The sequence below is a fragment of the Xyrauchen texanus genome, chromosome 5, assembly GCF_025860055.1.
Source record: "Xyrauchen texanus isolate HMW12.3.18 chromosome 5, RBS_HiC_50CHRs, whole genome shotgun sequence".
In the NCBI taxonomy this organism is placed as follows: Eukaryota; Metazoa; Chordata; class Actinopteri; order Cypriniformes; family Catostomidae; genus Xyrauchen; species Xyrauchen texanus.
The window spans coordinates 995,523-1,019,876 of NC_068280.1; the positions used below are offsets into that span (position 1 = coordinate 995,523).

The 24,354-nt window shown below is 39.1% G+C and overlaps 1 protein-coding gene and 1 long non-coding RNA gene across 16 annotated transcripts; both read left to right on the plus strand.

Annotated features, from left to right (window-relative positions):
• The first annotated feature begins 92 nt into the window (after nucleotides 1-92).
• LOC127643900 (uncharacterized) lies at nucleotides 93-4,412 on the plus strand. Of its 14 annotated transcripts, none has more exons than XR_007970587.1 (5): nucleotides 93-2,363; nucleotides 2,436-2,701; nucleotides 2,774-2,873; nucleotides 2,996-3,239; nucleotides 3,428-4,412. It is a non-coding gene; the product is annotated as an uncharacterized LOC127643900 (long non-coding RNA). The 14 variants fall into 14 exon arrangements; XR_007970588.1 differs by having other exon boundaries at nucleotides 2,996-3,233; nucleotides 3,472-4,412; XR_007970589.1 differs by lacking the exon at nucleotides 3,428-4,412 and having other exon boundaries at nucleotides 2,996-3,095; nucleotides 3,140-3,408.
• Nucleotides 4,413-6,693: 2,281 nt separating this feature from the next.
• Nucleotides 6,694-24,280, plus strand: LOC127643883 (adhesion G protein-coupled receptor E2-like). Of its 2 annotated transcripts, XM_052126814.1 has the most exons (18): nucleotides 6,694-7,164; nucleotides 12,670-12,741; nucleotides 12,900-13,040; nucleotides 13,572-13,697; nucleotides 15,331-15,453; nucleotides 16,836-16,967; nucleotides 17,161-17,210; nucleotides 17,298-17,387; nucleotides 17,459-17,612; nucleotides 17,729-17,845; nucleotides 19,968-20,194; nucleotides 20,384-20,554; nucleotides 20,654-20,848; nucleotides 21,241-21,458; nucleotides 22,049-22,207; nucleotides 22,285-22,456; nucleotides 22,781-22,876; nucleotides 23,103-24,280. In XM_052126814.1, the coding sequence occupies exons 1-18, from the start codon at nucleotides 7,125-7,127 to the stop codon at nucleotides 23,145-23,147; spliced, it is 2,328 nt and encodes a 775-aa protein (XP_051982774.1). In that variant the 5' UTR covers nucleotides 6,694-7,124; the 3' UTR covers nucleotides 23,148-24,280. The 2 variants fall into 2 exon arrangements, with proteins under 2 accessions (XP_051982774.1, XP_051982775.1); XM_052126815.1 differs by lacking the exon at nucleotides 15,331-15,453 and having other exon boundaries at nucleotides 6,695-7,164.
• The last annotated feature ends 74 nt before the right edge of the window (nucleotides 24,281-24,354 follow it).

The following is a 24,354-nucleotide window of genomic DNA, read 5'->3' on the forward strand; positions in this document are numbered from 1 at the left end:
ATTAGTTTTATGCTTGCAAATTAAGCTTTTATTTCAAATAATAATAATAATAATAAATTGTATTAATAAACTTTCAAGCATAATGAAACTCACACTAAAAGAGATTGAGTTATCCTGTTAGAATCTGGTTAATAGTTTAGAAGTGTGAATATGATGAGAACAATATGAAAATAATAAGTTATATAGTGTATACAGCTTTTATATGAATCTTACTCATATACACCACAAGCACAAACCACTTTATCATTTAACATGTTGTTTTTATAGATTTATAGTAACCTGTTATTTTACTTATGTTACATTTTATTCTTTAATAATATGTTTTTATTGAATTGTACATGAACTTTACATGTCAAAGCCTTTTAAAGATAAATATTTCTGGCAGTAGTCCACGTGTGACCATAATGCTGCTCATACGCGCACAGACGGGAACGTTTCTTAGCTTTCTACTTAAGGACATACAATAGACTTTGATTTGTTTTTCTATAGTTTTATATAAAGCTAAATATAATTACTATAACCCAAACCCTATAAACAATCTGAAAGGGGAATTTTACCCAAAATTTTAAATTCTGCCATTATTCACTTAGTAGCAACATGATGGTGAGGAATAAATGACAGGACGTACATTTTTGCTGAACTGCCCCTTTAATGTGCATGTGCCAGTGTTTGAGGGCATAAGAGGAAGTGGAGCTTTTATATGATTATTTTTCAAAGGGTCTGAGCAGGAAGTGTCCATCATCTCACCGAGAGTTGCCATGTTTTCCACCTGGAGCAAACTGAAAACCACAAAATAAACATGAGAGCGATTAAACATCAATCTGTTTCACCTGAACTGTGAAATTACATTCAAGCGAGCCATTTTAATAATGTTGTTTCCCTCAGAAGGTGCAACTATGTGTGAAAGTTTCTGCAACTGTACAAAGGGAATTGAAGGAGGTAAGCATTGAGGAAGTTAATGATTGGTTTATGTTGCTGAAACATTCACTGCAGATTAATTAGTTAAAAGTTTAAACTGGCCTAATGCCAGGGTTAAAAAACATGGTAACCCAGGGTTGAGTGCAGTGTGAATAACCGGTCACAAACAGTATTTCTGATCATATTATGTCTAATCAATACAGACCTCATTGAATATGCATACAGGTTGAATAGACTTCTGTGTGACCATGGTTACTGTTTCACTTACAGCTTCAAACAGACACAACTGTGTGCCAAGTCATTCAGAGAGTCACACACATGCAGGCCAAAAAGAAGCTTTAAGCAGACCTTTTTGTGAAACTCACATATCTGTGTGTGTGTATTCATATGTTGAGTGACATTATCAATCACAAGTCGATCATAAGTATATCCACATGATGACATGCACAGATGCTGAACTCACAGAGATCATGTGAAGGTAACAGAGAACTGAAACACAAAAGCTGCATGTCTCATCATTAGTGGATCATGACTGCGCATAAACATTTAAAAAAATACTTAACTATGTTTTCCTTTCGTGAGCCAAAAATGTCACAGAAGCACCACAAAATGATATGGTTGCTTCAGCAATTGAGTTTTAGGTTTAAGGACACTATTGGTTAGGTTTATGTTTAAGGACACTATTGGTTAGGTTTAAGGACACTATTGGTTAGGTTTAAGGACACTCTCGGTTAGGTTTAAGGACACTATTGGATAGGTTTAAGGACACTATTGGTTAGGTTTATGTTTAAGGACACTATCAGTTAGGTTTAAGGACACTATCGGTTAGGTTTATGTTTAAGGACACTCTCGGTTAGGTTTAAGGACACTATTGGTTAGGTTTATGTTTAAGGACACTCTTGGTTAGGTTTAAGGACACTATCGGTTAGGTTTATGTTTAAGGACACTCTCGGTTAGGTTTAAGGACACTATTGGATAGGTTTAAGGACACTATTGGTTAGGTTTAAGGACACTATCGGTTAGGTTTATGTTTAAGGACACTCTTGGTTAGGTTTAAGGACACTATTGGTTAGGTTTATGTTTAAGGACACTCTCGGTTAGGTTTAAGGACACTATTGGTTAGGTTTATGTTTAAGGACACTATCAGTTAGGTTTAAGGACACTATCGGTTAGGTTTATGTTTAAGGACACTCTCGGTTAGGTTTAAGGACACTATTGGTTAGGTTTATGTTTAAGGACACTCTTGGTTAGGTTTAAGGACACTATCGGTTAGGTTTATGTTTAAGGACACTCTCGGTTAGGTTTAAGGACACTATTGGATAGGTTTAAGGACACTATTGGTTAGGTTTAAGGACACTATCGGTTAGGTTTATGTTTAAGGACACTCTTGGTTAGGTTTAAGGACACTATCGGTTAGGTTTATGTTTAAGGACACTCTCGGTTAGGTTTAAGGACACTATTGGTTAGGTTTATGTTTAAGGACACTATCAGTTAGGTTTAAGGACACTATCGGTTAGGTTTAAGGACACTATTGGTTAGGTTTATGTTTAAGGACACTCTTGGTTAGGTTTAAGGACACTATCGGTTAGGTTTATGTTTAAGGACACTCTCGGTTAGGTTTAAGGACACTATTGGATAGGTTTAAGGACACTATTGGTTAGGTTTAAGGACACTATCGGTTAGGTTTATGTTTAAGGACACTCTTGGTTAGGTTTAAGGACACTATCGGTTAGGTTTATGTTTAAGGACACTCTCGGTTAGGTTTAAGGACACTATTGGTTAGGTTTATGTTTAAGGACACTCTCGGTTAGGTTTAAGGACACTATCGGTTAGGTTTAAGGACACTATCGGCTAGGTTTATGTTTAAGGACACTCTTGGTTAGGTTTAAGGACACTATCGGTTAGGTTTATGTTTAAGGACACTCTCGGTTAGGTTTAAGGACACTATTGGATAGGTTTAAGGACACTATCGGTTAGGTTTATGTTTAAGGACACTCTCGGTTAGGTTTAAGGACACTATTGGTTAGGTTTAAGGACACTATCGGTTAGGTTTATGTTTAAGGACACTCTCGGTTAGGTTTAAGGACACTATTGGTTAGGTTTAAGGACACTATCGGTTAGGTTTATGTTTAAGGACACTCTTGGTTAGGTTTAAGGACACTATCGGTTAGGTTTATGTTTAAGGACACTCTCGGTTAGGTTTAAGGACACTATTGGATAGGTTTAAGGACACTATTGGTTAGGTTTAAGGACACTATCGGTTAGGTTTATGTTTAAGGACACTCTTGGTTAGGTTTAAGGACACTATCGGTTAGGTTTATGTTTAAGGACACTATTGGTTAGGTTTAAGGACACTATCGGTTAGGTTTATGTTTAAGGACACTCTCGGTTAGGTTTAAGGACACTATCGGTTAGGTTTATGTTTAAGGACACTCTCGGTTAGGTTTAAGGACACTATTGGTTAGGTTTAAGGACACTATTGGTTAGGTTTGAGGACACTCTCGGGTAGGTTTAAGGACACTCTCGGTTAGGTTTAAGGACACTATTGGTTAGGTTTATGTTTAAGGACACTCTCGGTTAGGTTTAAGGACACTATTGGTTAGGTTTATGTTTAAGGACACTCTCGGTTAGGTTTAAGGACACTATTGGTTAGGATTAAGGACACTATCAGTTAGGATTAAGGACACTATCGGTTAGGTTTAGAATTTTTGATCTATCTCTCTTTCCTGTCCTTCCTACCTACCTACCTGGCTGTCTGTCTGTCTATCTATCTATCTGTCTGTCTTTTTATAAATTTTTTGGCTTCTGTCTGTCTATCTACGTTTCTGCCTGCCTGCCTGTCTGTCTGTCTGTCTATCTGTCTGTCTTTTTATAAATTTTTTGGCTTCAAAATTATATTCCTTTCTTAAACTTAAATTACTTTGATATTTTATTATGTAATTTAAATACATTCAGACATGCATGTTTGACGCAAGTGAACAAACACTTTTTAGGACTACTGTATAAATATTAATCTCAGACATAGACACTTGTAAATACCTTCTTGAGTTGCCAAGATGCATTTGTGTTGATGTTGGAAAATATCTGATGCCATATGTATCATTTCATGTGTGTGTGTGTTTTATGGTAGTCTCTCTCTCTCTCTCCCTCTCTCTCTCTCTCGCTCTAGTTATAGTCAAATTAGTGAAAAATTCCTTCGTCTTTCCTTCTTTGGCCTTTCCCATGACCAGCGCAGTGTGTGTCTGGAAGGAATACAACCTCATCAACTTCCATCAGTCCATTCACAACTGATTGTCGGTTCAACAGAGTCATCTTGTCTATCTTGATGAAAGTCTATTCCATTCAATTCTATCCATTTGTATTTATTAACACACTTGGCATCATTTTTATACAGAAAGTACTTTGAAAATGTATTGAAAAATTGAGTGTGTGTTTATGGAATGCTGTTTCATCACTGTTAGAATGGTTCTATTCTCATGTCTTCATCACCTTGAAAGTGGCCCATCGAATTTAAGATTGCTTTTCAAAAGTGATTATTAAAGTTTTGTAAATGATTTCAGTAAGGTTCCACCAGAGGTTCACCCTATTTACACTAGAAAAATCTAATTTTCCCTATAGGCGAATTGACTATTAACTATAACATATAAACTTTTAAAGACAGACCTACCATGAGCTCCGAGGTTGTTAATCAATGGTATATTCTTCTGTTGAAGCCATCAGTTCATGTTATTTCAACTACATTGTTTAAAAACTACCCATAATCCTAAAGAAAGATTCACCAATCTAAGAATCGTGGCGATAAAAGTGCGCCAAAAGAACTCCACAGCGACTGCGCACTCCCATGATGCACTGTGAATGACGCATTTGAGTCGCTCTCCTTAAAATCTTAAACTACTGATATATTTTTATATATGAAAGAGTGGTTGGACACTGTTGCGCTCTATAAATCCGATTGTGCAAAGTTTTAGCCTGATTGGATAAAAATTGTGGGCCGCTCCACTGACATTATAATCTTATTATTGTATGGTACAGATCTCTTAAATCTTTGCAGCATCACACAAAAACAACCTTGTTTGTGTAAATCAACCTACGGCTTACTCATAGTTATATCTGAATATTAATCATGAACATCTTGGTTACTGTTGTAACCTCCATTCCCTGATGGAGGGAACGAGACTTTGTGTTCATGTAGTGACACTATGGGTTGCTCTTGGGAGCCCCAAACACCTCTGATATTTGAGAAAAGGTCAATGAGAATTGGCGAGTGAAATTTGCATGCCACTCCCCAGAACATACGGGTATAAAGGGAGCTGGATCGCAACCACTCATTCAGGTATTGTGCAGAGGAGCCGAGACAAGGAAAGGCACTGTATGCAAACAGTACACCCCGCCAGCTGTCCCGTCAACTTACCTGCTCATACCTGACAACACACGGGAGGAAACTGACTCAACAAGGGAATTACGAATTTGTTGCCCAGCCCGCTGCCCTGCAGATGTCTGCTAGAGAGGCGCCATTGGCCAGTGCCCACGAGGACTCCTCGTTGAGTGTGCTAGTATTCCCACGGGGCGGGCACGGCCTGAGCCTAGTATGCCAACATGATAGCATCCACAATCCAGTGGGCAAGCCTCTGTTTGGAGACAGTGTTCCCTTTCCGCTGTCTGCCAAAGCAGACAAAGAGCTGCTTAGAGCATCTAAAGCTCTGTGTGTGGTCCAAGTAGATGCGCGAAGCATGCACCGGACACAGCAATGATAAGGCTGGGTCTTCCAGAGTGGGCAGTGGGAGGATTCCCAGGAAGCAAACAGGTCTACCTGTGGTTCACCGAATCGACTCCAAATCAGCTGGACCACCTGGGGGTGGAGTCTCCACTCTCTCCTGAGCGTTACCTGCCACGAGAGCACGTCTGTTGTGCGGTTGAGGTTGCCGGGGATATGAGTGACCTGAGTCGCTGTTGACTCCATAGGAGGAGATGCTGGGCAAGTTACGATATGCAACTTGAGCATAAGCCACCTTGGCAGTTTATATACACTACCATCGCCATGTTGTCCATCCAAACCAACACATGCTTGCCCTGGATCAATGGCAATAGCCTCCGTAGGGCGAGCAGTAACAATTCCCATTGACCTTTTCTCAAAGATCAGAGGGGTTTGGGGCTCCCAAGAGCGGCCCCTAGAGTCACTACATCGATACAATGTTGACTGAGTGACAGAAGTTTACACTTAAAGCATTAAAGTCAACGGGATACATAAGTCAGGCATATGAGGAACCCTCGTCGCCCAGAGGACGAGACCGGTCACCGAGCACAGCTCCTGCATCACATCAGGATCAGGACTACCCACGTGCCGCTCTTTCAGTACCTTGGGCTGAAATTCATACTTTTTTTGTGGCAATCAACATTATACTAAAAATGCTGTAGTTTGAGCTTAACTTGTAGTGAAACCGAATCATTCCATTAATTGTTTTTGCTCTATAGTCTTACTCTATGTCAACAATTGATACATTTGTGTCTAAAGGACATTTTTGAATAAACATCTGCTAAAAAGTTGAACACAACTGAGATAAATTAAATTACCCCTGTGAGATTAAGAGAATTCAATGAAAGTGGAACAGAGGGGGAGGAAAAGGAGGGAAATGCAACAAAGAGAGAGTGAGAGAGAAACGGCTCTGCGGTGGGGTTATAAATGACTTAATGGCATAAAGGGACAATACTGCTCTCTCTCTCTCTCTCTCTCTCTCAGGGGAGAGTCCCAATGATGAATAGCTTCCGTCTTCTCACCCAGTAGCAAACACATCTGAGCGAGGCAAAAGAAAATAAAGCAGTGGCAATCCTCAGACTGTGCAGATTAAGATAAACAGAGAGCAGAAACTGAAGTAAAAGACGAGGAGGAAAGAGGATTCAACTAGGAAACTGAATGGAACCTTTTAAAAAATAGGAAGAAACCTATTTAAAAACAGCTCCTTAACTGTGAGAAGAGGAGGTGTCTCAACTTATTTGAAACAGAAAAGGAGGAACACATTACAAAAGGTTTTGTGACAGAGACAGACAGATAGAGTTTAAGATCTGAAGACTACAGGACATAAAGAGACCAAGGGGAAATTCTGATGTCTTAAAGGAATACAGGTTTCCTTTGTGAATTTCATATTCACAGCACAAGTTTCCAAACAGACATTAGAAACCAGCAGTTTTTAAATTAAAATTATTCTAATATGGAACTAAAATGGACACTTTTGGTTTTTCTTCTTTTGGGTAAGTAGATTGTTTCACTGTGTTTATGTCTTTGTGCATGTGTGCAGTGAATATATTTTCATTTGATTCATTTGCATGTGCAGGCCATCTTCCTATGAATTATTTATACACACATTACTCATTTAATGACTTCTAATAGAATGTGAATCTGTGCAAATAGTAGTGATGCATATGATGTGTGTCATATTTATGGTGAATTGGTCATATAATGAGTCATAGACAGACAGACATAAATCTGTGTATGTGTGTTACACAAAGACTCTATTCTTTAAGCTGAAGGATGTTTGAAATCTCCATTAATGGGAGAGTCATCACATGTAGTTCCCATCACAGTGTAATGAATACTCAAAGACATGACCAGAGGAAAGTTAGTATGATATAATAATGAGGAAAATGTTACTTTATGTGTTCTGTGATTTTACTCTTCATTCCTTTATCGCTGTGAAGTTTAAGTTAAAACGGCTTGAATTATTATTATTATTTTATTATTATTTTCTGAAATGAATTGCATTTTTGAGGCATATCAGGTATGTATACATGATACATCTACGTGCCAATATTCAGTTATAGTCATAGCGCCACCTACTGGCAACAGCCAGTTTCAGGTCTTGTACTTTAATAAACTCCTCCCAGAGATTTAATCAGATCAACATTATATTTAGTCCGTCTTAATCTAAAGGCTTTGGTGATGTTAAATTGCGACGCTTTTGAGTTTTCGTTGAAGGGCGTGTCCGTGACGGCCTGGCAAAGTTCGATATGAAACGAGTCACATTTCTGAGGCCTAAACATGCTCGAAAACTCATGAAACTTTGCACACTTCTCGAAAGTGGGTAACATTTACATCTGATACTGGTTTTAGAATTAATAGTGGCAAAATGGCTCGATAGCGCCACCTACACAATTTCAACGAAGTAGCCCTCATGCCACGTTTCACCTACACGTAAGAAAATCGTTAGGCATATGTAACACATCAACAGGTAAAAAAATGAGGCTTAGAGCCATATCCTAAACCCAACAGGAAGTCAGCCATTGTGATTTTTCTCTTAAATATTTGCTCAGTTTTTGCCATTTCCAGGCCTTGTTCTTTAAGGAGCTCCTCATAGAGATTAAATCAGATCAACATTATATTTGGTCAGTCTAATCTAAAGGCCTTGCCGATGCTAAATTGCTAAGTTTTTGAGTTCTCTTTGAACGGCGTGTCCGTGGCGGCCTGACAAAATTCGATGTTTCGCCATGAAACAGGAAGTTGTTTTAACTCAAATATACAACGTCCAATCTGCCCCAAACTTCACATGTTTGATAAGAGTCCCGGCCTGAACACTTCTATATGCCAATATTCAGTTATAGTCATAGCGCCACCTACTGGCAACAGGAAATTACATGTTTTACATTATGATACACTCTTAACAACATTTAAGTGCTAAAAAATGCTCAAATAAATTGGAGTGACATTCCCCTGGCACAGCAGCCCCAACATGCGCCAGGATGCGAGGGCCCGTTCATCACTGCTTGCAACTTTAAATATTGTATTTTATTGTCATATTAAATGTAGGAATTATGTACAAGATAAAGGGATAGAAATACAATCTTTGTCTTTTTAAAGGTAATTTTAGAATGACATCGTCTATAGTATATGTGCCCTCACATGACCGCATATATAACAATATGCCAGCATCACACTATATTTCAGACAGATATATTTTACTATGCTCTTTCGTTTTGTTTTGTACATAACTATGTCATAAAATTATGAAGCTTGGACAGAAGTTAATTTTGCCGGAATGGAGAAAATTTTGGGAACTTGTCGGCAATGCAGTTTACCAGCTTTTGACTTGGCTTTTCTCTGTCGATGTTTTAAACTCGCTTTTGTCTGCTGTTTTAAGTTAGTTCTTAAGATAAACTAACTTTCTTTTCCATGTCCAACTGGAGTTGGCAGAAGGAACATTTAAGGGGTTCTTTTCTTTAAAAGCACAAATGTGTGTTCCAGTGATACATTTCCAATGGAAGTCAATGGGGTTTAATCTGTAAACATTAAAATACTCACTGTTTTAGAAGTATAGACACAAGACGTTAACATTATGTATTACGTGATCTTAGTGCGATAACAATAACAAACCCTGAAAGTTTTAACAGAAGAATTCATGCAAATGCTTTTATCAAGTTAAAATATAAAAATCGAATTTTAGTCTTGAGGGTGGTCAACAGTTTATCTCTTTATGTAACCAGGGGGTGCCCATCCTTGCAAGTTTTGCTTGGGTTGGCCCTCGTTGATCGTGTTTCGGCCTTGTTCCAAGGGGCGTCTGTAGTTTCAGGGGGGTCATAACGACAATCTTAGACACGATCATGGTAAGACTTGTGAGGTGTTATTTTTAAAAGCATTGCCACACAACATACGCACAGTGTGACCACAGACGCTGAGCTAAACTTCCTGTACAAAAAGTCCTCTACCACACAACATTCGAGTCTCCCACTGCGTTATTTACTCAAACATCACTTCTGTTTCTTTGGTAACATAGCAGCACCAACATTATTGAATATTCAAACTCCTCCTAAAAATCTTAATCTAGCCTAAGATGTTCTGCTGGTTCAAGCTGTGCTCCCAAACTGTCTGGTAGGCTGGTCTGTTTGCTGGTTTTAGAGGTTCTGAGTCCAAGTCTGCTGGGAAACCATCTTGTTTATTTGGAGATTTGAGTATTCAGAGATGAAATGCAATCAGAGGAAATAATAAATCTGATCCCACAAACCCACACAAATGCAGAGCAGATGTTCAGAAAGATCTGACCCGGTCTTTCTGGACCATCTCACCTCCACAGATCTTCTGTCTGACTCTGTCGCTCTGCTTCAGATCTTTTGCTTCGGTTTGCTCTTAAAGTTACATGTTAAAATCCTCTACCACTAACAAACTACTGGTGCAAACACACATATAAAAAGTGTGAATGTGTCTGTGAAAAATCCATACTTTGACCGTATCAAATACAAGAATGCGTCAAGGCCTTGTGGGGTCATCGGGAGGTCACTGACGAAAGTTTTTGCTTTTGATACAGCATGCTTCATACTATGACGAATGAAACATCAAACATCATATTTCATAGAAATCTGTAATATGTGTATTTAATGTTTTGGTTAATTTCAGTGATTTTACAGCGTTTTGTGTGAGATTTGAGTTTCAGGTTGTGATTTGCAGCCTCACTGAGCTAGAGATCTGTGTGTCCTGATAAATGTGGAATAGTTTCAGTTCAGCATGAAATAATCGACATTTAAAACAAAGTATCAATGATGTGAGAACAAGAAAGAAAGTTGCAGAATGGAAAGAACAACTATAGACAAACACATTGCAACAGCGCAGCGTACACGATGTGAGTCGCATCACTGTGGTTTCCTGAACACGTAGATATTCGTCTGTAGAGTAAAGGTTATTTGAGTTGGTGGCAAGTGAATGGAAATAGTGCCTCAATGTCAAGTACTGTAGAAACAAATCGATCAAATGAAAGAGTGTTTATATTTAAAGCAATATATTTACACATCTGGTTGATAATCTGCTGATTATTGGCTATAACAATTCTACAAAATACTTAAAGCTGCAGTATGTAATGTACTTCTATCCCAGTTTAATATGCAACTTAATTAAGCAATTCATTAGTTCATTTTCACAAACACTGTAAACACTCTGTCTCTGTGGCGCTATAAAAATTCCTGTTTGTTTTGAGAGACCCGACCCAAACAATGTTACTCAACCAATGGCGTGACTTGGGGGCGGAACTATCTGACTGTTGAACAACAGGTGGTATTCAGAAAGCTGCTTTGAAGCATTGTTTATTTTTGCTATTCCATTAGGTGGCACTAGTTTTGCAGAAATGACATACTTCAGCTTTAAATATAGAACATTGTGGAGCCAAGGCTCTGTCATTACAAAATAAGAGTCCTAAAAATAAGTGTATTCCAGGGTTTTTTATAGTCCAAATTTTTGTTGGTTATTATTGGGATTTTGGTTGCACAATAAACTGCATCTGGGATTTCATACATTTTGGACTCACTGTGTCTGTGCATTGGTTAATGGCCTTACTTATCGGTATCAGAAAAATCCACTATTGGTCGACCTCTTTTTTACATTTACATTTATGCATTTGGCAGATGCTTTTATCCAAAGCGACTTACAGAGCCCTTATTACTGGGCCAATCCCCCCGAAACAACCTGGAGTTAAGTGTCTTACTCAAGGACACAATGGTGGTGACTGTGGGGATCGAACCAGCAACCTTCTGCTTACTAATTCAGTGCTTTAGCCCACTACGCCACCACCACTCCACTTGATTTTCTTTCTTCTGTGGAACATCATGTTCCGTTGGCACTTTAGATGAGACAGACCACTTTCATTTAAATAAATGGTAGAAATAAAAAAGCAGTTGAAGGAGACATTATGACCACTCACAGGTGAAGCAAATAACGTTCATCATCTCCTAACAAGGCCACACACATGTCAAGGTCTGGGTAGATTAGATAGTTAGTGAACATTCACATTCATGCATTTGGCAGACGCTTTTATCCAAAGCGACTTACAGTGCACTTATTACAGGGACAATCCCCCCGGAGCAACCTGGAGTTAAGTGTCTTACTCAAGGACACAATGGTGGTGACTGTGGGGCTCAAACCAGCAACCTTCTGATTAACAGTTATGTGCTTAGCCCACTACGCCACCACCACTCCTTAGTGTGACTAGTGAACAATCAGTTCACATAGTCAGTGTGTTGAATGCAGGAGAAATGGGCAGAGCGACTTTGAAGGGGGCCAAATTGTTAAGTGAAGTGGTGGCACCAGGATGCACTGTGGGTAGACGGCAAGCTGGTGGAGGGAGTGTGATGCTCTGGTCAATTTTCTTCTGGGAAACCCTGAGTCTGGCCATTCATGTGCACGTCAGTTTGACATTGGCCATCTACTTAACCATCATTGCAGACCAGGTACACCCCTTCATGTCAGTGGCCTCGATTCTTCAGCAGGATAATGCGCCCTGCTACACTGCACACATTGTTCAGGAATGGTTTGAGGAACATGATGACGAGTTCAGCACCTGGGGGATGTGCTGGACCAACAAGTGCAACCCACGGCGGCTCCACCTCACAACAACTGCTAATGTCTTGGTGCCAGATACACACAGGACACCTTCAGGGGTCTTGTAGACTCCATGCCCCAGTGGGTCGGCACTGTTTTGGTGGCAGCATATTATGCAGGTGGTCATAATGTTTTGGCTCATTGGTGTATGATTTGTATTAATACAGACTGTAATTTAAGTCATGTCTCACTCTCAAATCATTAATAAAGTCCATAAACCATGCTGAAATCCAATATAACGACTACATTGATAACATCAAACCTCACTGGTTCAAACATCACGATGGTTGGTCACGTGACGCGCATGGTTGTATAGATGATGGGAGAACAGATGGACAGACAGGTAAGGCGCATGTACAGAAAAAGCATATGTCAGCTTATTTTGTCTTTGTCTTCACCAGGTCTGTTCCTGCACATTAGTGGATCTAGAGGCTGCAGTCCTGGATATAAAGCATCTAAAAGTGGCTGTGATGGTAATGAGCACTTCTTGTTTTTAATACACACAGTTAACGGTCTGTATGTTACAAAATAATGAATGTTGTAACTGAAGTTTGAGTATTGTAACTGAAAGCGATGACTTGACTCTGTGATTCATCTCAAATGTCTCTCTAACTCTTGTTATCTGTCTCAGATGAGGATGAGTGTGTGGACAATATTTGTGGTAATCACTCAGAGTGTATAAATACAAATGGAAGTTACTACTGCAATTGTAAAGAAGGGTTCCGATCAACGAATACTCCCAATTTCACCCAATCAACCGGACAGTGTATAGGTAAGGATGAGGATTATATGATATATCATATTAAGGGCTGTCAATCGATTGATGTACAGAATCATTCTAAATATTATATAGAATAAACAGAATAGATTGCAATATATCGCATAGTTAAAAAGTGGCTTTAAAAGTCTATATATTTTTTCCTTTATTCCCATATTATTAAACATGCACCCGACAGCAATCAATTTCGCTACAGAGTTGGTCAATCTGTCCTATTCTCACGGGACACGTTCTATTTTTAATGTTAGTTTATGTACATGTCCATCAGATGGACACTTTTGGAGCGGCTCATTGGTATTGGCATCATTGATGTCACGATTTTAGGATACTGTGTCAAGTTAAAATAGTGGAAACTTTGCGTCTTGAATTTGCTGCATTCTGATGTGCTTGTCCAGCTGTTAAGAACGCGTCCTGTGATTATATTATTAATCGCACTAAATCAACACTTTAAATCAAAAGCCCTATATATTATATATCGTATTCTGTAATACTATATAATTAATGCCATCTGCTGTCCCTCCACAGATATAAATGAGTGTACTGAGAATGCAGAGTGCCCCATGGGTATGGTGTGTGTGAACAACATTGGCTCGCACAGCTGTGAATGTAAACATGGATACCGGGAATCAAGAGGAGACTCCAATTGTGCAGGTAACGTTCTCAATGTACTCGCTTTATATTTGACTTACCAATCACATAAGACAATACAATCTAACCCAAGAACTGCAGCCATATTTTGTCATCCCATTTTAAATATTGGGTGCATTTCTGACCCTGATTCTGTCCATCAGTCATTCATTTGTTGTCACATGACTTCATCACGTTGCATGCCACATTTACACTGGAAATCAAGAGGAGCGCACTGCATTATAGAATCCAGTATTCATCGCAGTGTCCTATAGATGTTTATTTTGGCAAATGTAGTTGGTCATCCCAGTAAATGATGCATATAGAGAAAGTATGCATACTAAAGTAAAGTATTATGCCATTACAAACATAGTTATTGGATAGTTTTAATAATTACACTAAACTGAAGCTCGAACCACTTTTATAGGACAAGGTATAAAGTGCACAAGATTAGTAACTTTTAATTTAACTGGGAAGTTCTATACATTTCCATTACAGCAAGGTAAATGAACTAGTTTAATTCAAGAATAAATATGGTTTAATACAACTGCAGCAACCTGATCAAATTAGGTTAAACCAACAAAAGTCAGGTTTAAAGCTCAAATTAAGTAGAAGTAGCTTTTTAAGGTCCACATATGTTCAGTTTTTGCAGTTTAATACAGATTTCTGAAAGCTCAATGCAAACGGTGTATTTGAGTAACTTACAAACTGCATGTCCTTGATTAACTGTTTGTTCTGTATACTGGAAAAACATGTGGTCAAGTATCCTCAGAAATGTGTTGAATGCGTTAACATCTAAATTGACTGCTTTTATTAAAGTTAAAACTATTTTTGAACCCTCTGTGGAATTCAAAAAGGGCACCTTTCTTTGGTATTCTGGTCATTTTTGACTGGATGGGTCAGATGTGGGACCCTATTTTATGATGATGACAATGATACCATTTTGTCATTTTGAGTGTGTGTGTGTGTGTGTGTTTGTGTGTATGTTAAATTGACATGACAAAACTAATTTACGTTGTAAAACAGTGTCCATTAACTCTGTCATCTTCACAATTGTAAAAACGTCTTGGTTACTGTCGTAACCTCCATTCCCTGGTGGAGGTTACGAGACGTTGTGTCGATGTAGTGACACTAGGGGTCGATCTTGAGAGCCCAACACGCCTTCAGATCTTTGAGAAAAGGCCAATGAGAATTGTGGCCAAACCCAGCAACCAATTATCGAGCAGTGAGCACTCAGGGTAGGCTGGAGGTTTCCAGTTCAACCCGATACTATAGGCGGCCCGGGCAAGCATGTTGGTCAGACCCGAAGGTGGCAGCCCAGTCAAATCCTTAGCATCCGACATCGCCAGTGCGCTCTCCGATGCAGCAATCGAAGACTCATCCAGCCCTGAAAGAGACATCAGGTTGGCCATGATTCGGGCCGGTCTCATTTCTGAACCGGACAGGGGCAAACGAGCGTGCTGGGGAACGGGAGGTCCGTGGGGAATTTTCTCAAAGATCACAGGTGATCGGGGCTCTCAAGATCGACCCCTAGTGTCTCTACATCGTGTGAGTGACAGAAGGGGAACCTCTGTCATACACTCACGTGTGTTTATGTGTGAACGTATTAACTTTTGCTTGCTTCTAAATGAAACGTGTGCGTGTGCGTGTGCTTCAGATGTGAACGCGTGTGAGTCGTCAGTGTGTGGAGCTCACAGCAATTGCACTAACACACCTGGCAGTTTCTTCTGCAGCTGTTCTTCAGGTTTCTCTAAAAATGAGAAGAACTCCAGCTGTGAAGGTAAGGGCCAGCGTCCTGATCATACTAATAATACTCATGACCACAATAATACTTACGACAACTTCACACATGAGCTTTATTTGTGCTGTGGGTCTTCTGTCATTACTAACAGTGAATCTTCATTCAAATTATATATTTTAATATAGTTTCTTCAACTTTGCACAGTTTTTGGTAATATGAAGGCTCGATTAAATCTGATTTGGAAACTTTTCACCAGGCCTTCATCATTCATTTATTTGTGGTACTTTTCAGATTTGACTGTTTTAGTCTCTCAATATTAGACAATGAAAATACATTATAAAAATACAAATTATTACATGTTTAAAACTATGATTAATAAATATTAAGCATTTCAATATTTATTAAGTGAAAATGATTTCTATACATTTTTTAAAAATCACGTCATTTCCACCACTCCAAATAATTTTATTTTTAACCCCTAATAAAGTTAATGTACTTGCTAACCAAGTGGACAAAAGTGTCAGTAAAGAGCATGCTTGGGGTGAAATATGAGATTTGATGTTTGAAGAAAACAGGAAAATTAAGGGAAATGTCTCTTGTGAGCAGAATATTTGCTTTCACTTTATTTAAAGTGAAAATTCACATTTGCTGCTACTGGGGTTTGAGATACGGGTATATTTAGGGGTAGGGCTTGAGTTAAGTTAAAAGTGTAACTACAGATGTAACTGAACTTATCTTAATTAACTTAATTACAATGTAACAATAAAAATGTACATAATAAGAACACTGTAGCAAATGCTTAAAGATGATGTGATTTTGTTGCTACTAATGCCACCAAATTGAATTGTAAAAATAAACAATGTTTTCAAAAATACGCCCCTCATGTACTGTTGTTCAATCAGTCAGTCATTTTGGAGGGTGGGATCTAAGCCGGTCACTCAAAACAAACACAGGAATTTTTATAGCTCCACAGAGACACAGTGTTTACAGTTTTCGGGAAAATGAAGCAATGAATGGTTTACTTAAAGTTGTTTCTGCATATTAAGAAAAGTTAGAAGAAAGTATTGTAACACTGATAAGATACATACGTCAGCTTTAGGTACATCGTAGTTAAAGACACTTAATATAAAGTGGGTCCAAATATTTGTATTAGGTCATCATTTCCAATCAAGCTGCAATTTTGCCAAATTATGCAATATTATACCTTGAAATGATTGGTTGACAAGAATGTTGTTGAAGCCCCAAACCTTAACCCTAAAATCTGATTAGTTAATTGGATGTTGTTCCATGACAACAAGGATGCTGATGTAGGCACATTTCTAATTTGCTTGTAGCTTTAGAAGCATAGATAATTAATTCAACAAAATGTTCATAAGAATATACATTAATATAACTGAAGAAATTCTCTCACTGTCTTATAGACATTGACGAGTGTAAACATCAATCAGGTTTGTGTGGCTCACATGCTGATTGCGAGAATCATCCAGGCAGCTATAGCTGCAAATGTCACCATGGCTACAGTAACTATGGCAACAACCAGTCAAAATGCATAGGTGAGTGTATTGTTATTGTAACAGTGTCTGTTATGAACCAAACACGCAACAGGAGTAGTGACAATTTGCATAATGTAGCTTTAATACACTGATATATTTTAAGGTTGCTCATTATACAGTATCTAATAAAAAAACACATAAAAGCACTGTCGCCTGTTTGCTCATTTTAATTTTTTGTTTTTGTCATTTACAGAAATTACCTGTAATCAATTTGAGGCTGAAACACAAAACACACCTGAAAAGGTAGAATTTAAACCTCTTCTTGTGATTACTAACATTATTAAGATAGACAGACACACTCACTGACTTGAATATGTGTGTCTGTTGTAGTTGAAGAGTTTGCTGTCACTGTTAATGAAGAGTTGTGAGTCTCTGAGAGATCCAGATGGAGGCCGTCATTTGGGAGAAGCGTTACTGGAGGTAACACACACACACACATAGACAATGTGCATGATACACACACATAGTACTCACAAACTTTGACTCCACAGAATCTGTTTACATCTGTTGATGAGCTGCTATCGGAGGGGAATCTTGCTGACAGTGACACACTGAGTCAGTTTCTTGGCGCAGTAGAGAACAGCATGCGTCTGATTGGACCACAGCTCAAGGAGCCTGTAACCAGGATGGAGACACATAACACTTGTAAGATAGCTGGACACCACACCATACCGTTATAAATCAAACTGAACTGAGAATGTGTTTAATTAAGATTCTAGCAGCATTGAAAGCAGCTGTATTATATATCATCATATGTATAGATGCTGAAGTGGCAGTTAAGCATGGCGAGACTCCTCCTACTGGGAGTGTCATTCTGAGAACAGACTCCGCCCACTTCAACACAAGCTGGGAAACAGCAGCCGGGGATTCATATCCAGGTACAAATACACACATGCACACTCTTATACACTGCCTGGCCAAAAAAAAAAAATAAGTTGCAGTTTGGATTTAAATAAGAAGATCCTTAAGAGCCTATGATTGGATCATTATTGCAGTGATTAATATGATTCAGCTGGCAATAATTTTTTAACCCTAACTGATGCAGTGTGTAGCTTCTCATTTCTTCAACAACCATGCCTGAAGACGTATCCCGTGGTCGTGGAACAGATGTTACTGTGTTTCAGAAGGGGTAAATTATTGGCCTGTATCAAACAAAGAAAACAACAACTACTGAGATGCTGAAATCAATGGAATTGGGTTAAGAACTGTCCAACGCATTATTAAAACCTGGAAGGATAGTGGTGAACCGTCAGCTTCACAGAAATGAATGTGTGAAAGAAATGTGATCAGAAAAAAACCTTGATTGATCGTGATCGGAGATCACTAAAACGCTGGGAGAAGTCACATTGTAAGAAATTGACAGTAGAATTGTTTAATAGTGAAAGTAAGAGCATTTCCACATGCACAATGTGACGAGAACTTACAGGATTGGAATTAAACAGCTGTATGGTCACAAGAAAGCCATTTGTTAGTGAGGCTAATTGGAATAAATGATTTCAGTTTGCTAAGGAGCATAAAGATTGGACTGTGGAGCGATGGAAAAAGGTCATGTGGTCTGATGAGTCCAGACTCCAGATGTAAAGTATTCCAAGGCGAAGGGCGCGTCAGGGTAAGAAGGGAAGCGCATGATGCACCCGCCATGCATAGTGCCCACTGTACAAGTCTCTGGAGGCAGTCTTATGATCTGGGGTTGCTTCAATCGGTCAGGTCTAACTCAGCAATGTCAGCTAACTACCTGAATGTACTGAATGACTAGGATATCCCATCAATGGATTTTATCTTCCCTGACAGCACGGGCATCATCGCGTTCAAATTGTGAAAGAGTTGTTCAGGGAGCATGAGGAATAATTTTCACTTTCCATTGAAAGTCTTTGGGATGTGCTGGAGAAGACTTTCCCATCATCAATACAAGATCTCGACCAAAAATTCATGCAACTCTGGATGGAAATATATGTGACATTGCAAGGTTGTTGAAACAATGCCACAATGAATGTGCACCATAACCAAAGCTAAAGGTTGTCCAAATAAATATTAGAGTATGCAATTTAAATTTTTTTTGGCCATGCAGTGAATAACCTGGTCTCATAGAATCACGTCACTATACCTATCTTTTTGCAAAAGTTTTTTTACTTGGCTCATTGCATGTATCGTGGCAGTCTCCAAATACAATTACCTATTTTTCATCTTAAATTAGCTTTTTCTGACACTATCGGTTAGGTTTAAAATGTAGGGCAGGGAAGTCGGTTTCGTTGATTGATTTAAAACTCGATAGAGCATTAACCTTAAAAACTTCATCTGTTTGGCCATGCCAAGCAGTGGACTGTGGAGCGGAGGGGGGCGGGGCCGGAATATCGTGCGCCCGGTCCCCAATCGGCCTGATGAGGCGCACGAGGGATAAAAGTGGCTGGTGACAATGGTTCAAGAGAGAGAGAAAAAAGCTCACTCACCAGTTCTCTGATGTACCGTCGCGTGGTCCTCGAACACTCCTCCACACTCTCTGGCAGGACGACAGCCGCTCCTCTCCGCTCCACATGGACATTTCACTTTTGGACTGCCGCGATATGCGAAATGAACCATGCAATGTCATTATGCAAGAATGGTAAATGGTCTGCAATTATATAGCCCCTTTTTAACCTTAGTGGTATTCAAAGCACTTTACACTACGTCTCATTCACCCATTCACACACCAATGACGGTCTACCATTGGGAGCAATTTGGGGTTCAAATTGTCTTGGACCAAGGACACTTCTGCATGTGGAGTCATGTGGGCCGGGATTCGAACCACCAACCCTGCGATTAGTGGAAGACCCACTCTACCACCAGAGCCGCAGCCACCCCGAATGTCACCACAGTCCCTTAATTTTCATGAGATGAAGTCGCAATTATGGCAAAGAAATCTATACAACAAAGAGACACATGGAAAATAAAATCGTTTTCATAAAATCGTAAACATACATGTTCATGAATACATTAAGATGTTGTTTTAACCCTTGTTCCTAGGTTTTGCGTTTGCAGCATTGGTCAGTTATAAAGATCTAAATACATCCAGCGATTATTTCAGCGGGATAGGCAAAATATCACAGGAGGATGAGAGCAGAGAGAGATCGGACACAAAGAAGGGAAAAATTACTTACCAACTCAATTCGAGAGTGGTGACAGCCATCATCAGTAATCCAGAAACTAAACAACTGACTGATCCTGTTACTCTCATCTTTAAACATGTGGAGGTAAAGATGCCAGCACATCATATATAGCAGAACAATAACTGGAGTCACACATATCTTAGTCATTAACCTTTAAACATTCATAGGATTGCACTGTATGTACATTCACACATTTATAAAAACTGCAAGTTGAACTTTCGGCAAATGTTTCTCTGTTGGCTGGCACAAACTCTTTTCTTCTCTACTCTTCAGGAGAGGGCGGAGTCTAAGGTCATGAATTATTCTTGTGTGTACTGGAATGAGACTCAGGGGGCATGGTCTGGGCAAGGCTGTGTGAAGGCGTGGTCTAGCAATACACATACAGCGTGTTCTTGCAGTCACCTGAGCAGTTTCGCTGTTCTCATGGCCCTCTACCCCATCAAGGTAAACTAGACAGTTCAGATATGATGACGATTTTGACAACATTGTATCAATATTCACCCCTCCATCTGAATCCCTTCCCCTTTATTTCCTCTTCTCCAGGACACGTTTGCGCTAGTGTTGATCACTCGTGTGGGTTTGGTTCTGTCTCTGATCTGTTTACTGCTGTGTATTCTGACGTTCCGCTTCTGCCGTTCCATCCAAGGAACCCGGAACAGCATTCACCTCCATCTGAGTGTGTGCCTCTTCATCGCTGACCTCGTCTTCCTCTGCGGGATCTCCAGTACTCACAACCGGGTGAGTGTGTGTCTAACATTTATAGTTCCTATTAACACACTAAAGCTGAAGATATAAATAACCATCTTAAGACAAATGATTGTGTGAAACATCTTATGTGCCTAAGACTTTTGCACAGTAGTGTAAAAGGTGATTGGGACTTCCTTTCTATCTGTTGGCCATCGGGCGTTCCAATTTCTACCATCCATTTTAATATAAGTGACCCATTTCTGCTAAATAGTCTCTGCCTAAGCCCGTTTGAACATTCTGTCAATGTAAGTCTATGGCAGTGGTTCTCAACACTGTTCCTGCCACCCCCCAAACCTTTCTCTTTGTCAAGCCAACATAATTGCACTATGTAAGGCAAGGGCACATTAGTTCCCATACTTAACACTCATCTCTGTATGTCTCAGGGAGCTTGTGCGTTTGTCGCTGGATTGCTCCATTTCTTCTTCTTGGCTGCCTTCTGCTGGATGCTGCTGGAGGGAGTGCAGCTGTATCGAATGGTTGTCCTGGTGTTTCAAACCACGCTCAAGCATCTCTACATGTACGCCGTGGGATACGGAGTCCCTCTCATCATTGTTATCATCTCTGCCGTCGCCTACCCACAGGGATACGGCACTGAACGACAGTGAGTGTGTACATCCAATAGTGTTTTGTTCTGGAGTTTAGGAAAGGCTGAAACATACTTTACCCAAGTATGTGATCACAGATGCGAATGCCAGTGCATTGTTATCGTACGTTCTTACTTTACCTCAGAACTCAATGATGGCGATAGAGTTACCCTCAAACGTCTGTACCATTAACCTAGCTGTTTTATTATTCTAAATATTCTCCTCAAACTTTTGCTCCGCCATGACAGTAGTTGACTTGAAGCACACTAGAAGCAGACGGTTTACACTAATCTCGATATAGCACCCCTTGTGGCAACGTTGAGAATGCAACGTGTACTCCCATTCAAATTTAATCAACTATAACAACTTTCGCTTCACGAATGTGCGAAAAGGGTCCATTGTGTTAATTTTAGGCTATAAATTGCAATGCAGTTTAGGCAGTCTCATTATAACATTTTTGTGTCTACACTGCAGACAGTCTCTAAATTATGATTTTATATGTGCGTGTCCTCTAGCTGTTGGCTGCTCTTTTGATGATTATTTAATTTGTGTGTGTGCTTCAGATGTTGTCAATCTTTGATTTATAATTTCATGTGTGTGTGTCCAGCTGTTGGCTCTCTCTTGAAGGTGATTTTATCTGGAGTTTCTTTGCGCCCGTCTGCATCATCATCCTCCTCAACAGCTTTTGCTTCATCATCACTGTCTGGAAATTGGCCGAAAAATTCTCCAGTCTCAATCCAGACCTCTCCAAACTGCGCATGATTAAGTGTGTATGGATGTGTATATACTTTGTTCCTAAATATATGAATTCAAGTTCTAATCCATTTTTCCTGCAATTTGTAGGGGATTTACAGTGACTGCGGTGGCTCAGTTGTGTGTTCTTGGAGGGATGTGGGTTTTTGGCTGCTTCCTCTTTCAGGAAGAAGGAACTCAGGTCATGTTATACCTCTTCACTATTCTCAACAGCCTCCAGGGGGCGCTCATCTTCTTCATGCACTGCATCCTGTCCAAAACGGTATGCACAAATGCACATACAGATACTACAAAAACCCCTTAAAGACGACACAAATCACTGTGTCCAAATGCACTGTTGGCGTAGCCAAATTGCGCTTTCATGCAAATTGCACATCTCTCAGTATTTCAGTTATCTAGTTTACTTTCTACTAAGTGCCCCAAACAAAACTCTGAATATTAAGATTTAAGAAAATAAGATTTAAGCCCACTAACCTGGTAAATCCTGCGAGTATTTCTTACCAAAAGCTTTATTTCTGTAGGCATGCTATCTGATGATGAGACTAGTTAAATTGTGACCATGTCAATATTGTTTTGCCCTCTTCAGGTCAGAGAGGAATATTACAAGCTGATTGGCAGAGTGTGCTCACAAAAGGAGAAGAAATATTCTGAATTCAGCACCAACCAGTCCAGTAACAGTCAGGTACATTTTGTATTTGTGTTCATAATTGATTAGGGGCCGTTCACACCAAACAAGTTTTTACGTTTCTATGTAAACATACACTAGACAGACATCTTTGGCCATTGCGCCAGTTTTTTAACTTTTTTTAGGTGCTTGCTTTTTTTATGCAAAAACTTTGGCCCCAAGGTGTTTTTGGCTACTTGTGGAATAAGGTTCAGTTTCTAAATTTGTCTTTTGACCTTTACAGCATCCTCTACGGACTGATCAGAGCACGAGAGAGTCAAAGATATAAGATGCTTACCATATCCTGATGGATCTTTAAAGAAACATGAAAGATTCCAGCTGGAAACTTCTCACAATTCTTCACACTGTCAACCTTATATCCTCCCAATCGGAAGATCTTAAAATGTCTTGCTTTCTGTATGTTCACTCAGAATGTTTCAGACGTCGGCTCGTCACATCTGTTACTGGAGGCAGTTTTAGGCCAAATAGGTACAGCTAAAACATATCAAACCATAAGACAATATAACAAAAAACAAGTGGGAAAGGTCTTAAATTTCAGATTACATTCAAAAGGCAGCTTTCATTCCATCGTATCAGAAAATGTCTTCTGAAGAACTTGCTTAAAATCTACCTTATGAAAGAGGTCATTTTTTCTAAAACACCTCTTTTCTGTGAAGCAGAATGTATTATAAACCACATACCAAAAACAATGCACAGATCATGAATAGCTATATGATCCGTGCACAGACGCCACTTTATGTCTTTAAGCTGTTGTTCAATTTCACCTCTATTTATTTGGGAAACAGATGTAAGAGATACTTTACATTCATTTAATTATTTAAACAGAAGCAGTGTTTTTTATGTTAGAGTTTATTTATGTCATAAATAATAATAATATAGTTGACATTTGACCAGTTTTAACTCTTGAGGTGCCTTTGGAGACATTAAAGTTATACAAGTTCTTAATGTTATAGAACTTTATTTGGGACACAATGCTTGTTTCCAAGGGACTTGGAATGGATGCTTCTCAGATGTCTGCAAATATAGAAAATGGTAGTTTATATATTACTTTAAACTTTCTCTTCATGTTCACAATTATTAACAAATATGAAGTGATTGTGTAAACATTAATGTGAAATTTATGATGAAGCTATTGGCAAATCAAGTTAAGATGCTTGCTTAAGCAACATGAGTGTTTTCTTATCTACCTATTGTATTTGTAATGATATTTCATAGAAAACTATTGTTTTATTACTATTTCAGATGTCATTTTCCTGTATGTGTCGTGTATTTTTGCATTTCCTAAATCTGAATCCGTCCAGCTTGGTAACTCGAACTGATTGACAGAAATACGGGCAAGGGTCATTTAATATAGCGGCATTGCCCTGATGCAGTACTGCCATGTTTTTTTTTATTAAGATTAAAAAACTGTTAATTGTAGCTGTGGCTGATTTCTGTTTTTGTGTTTAATGCATGTAAAATGTTGCATGTTCAAG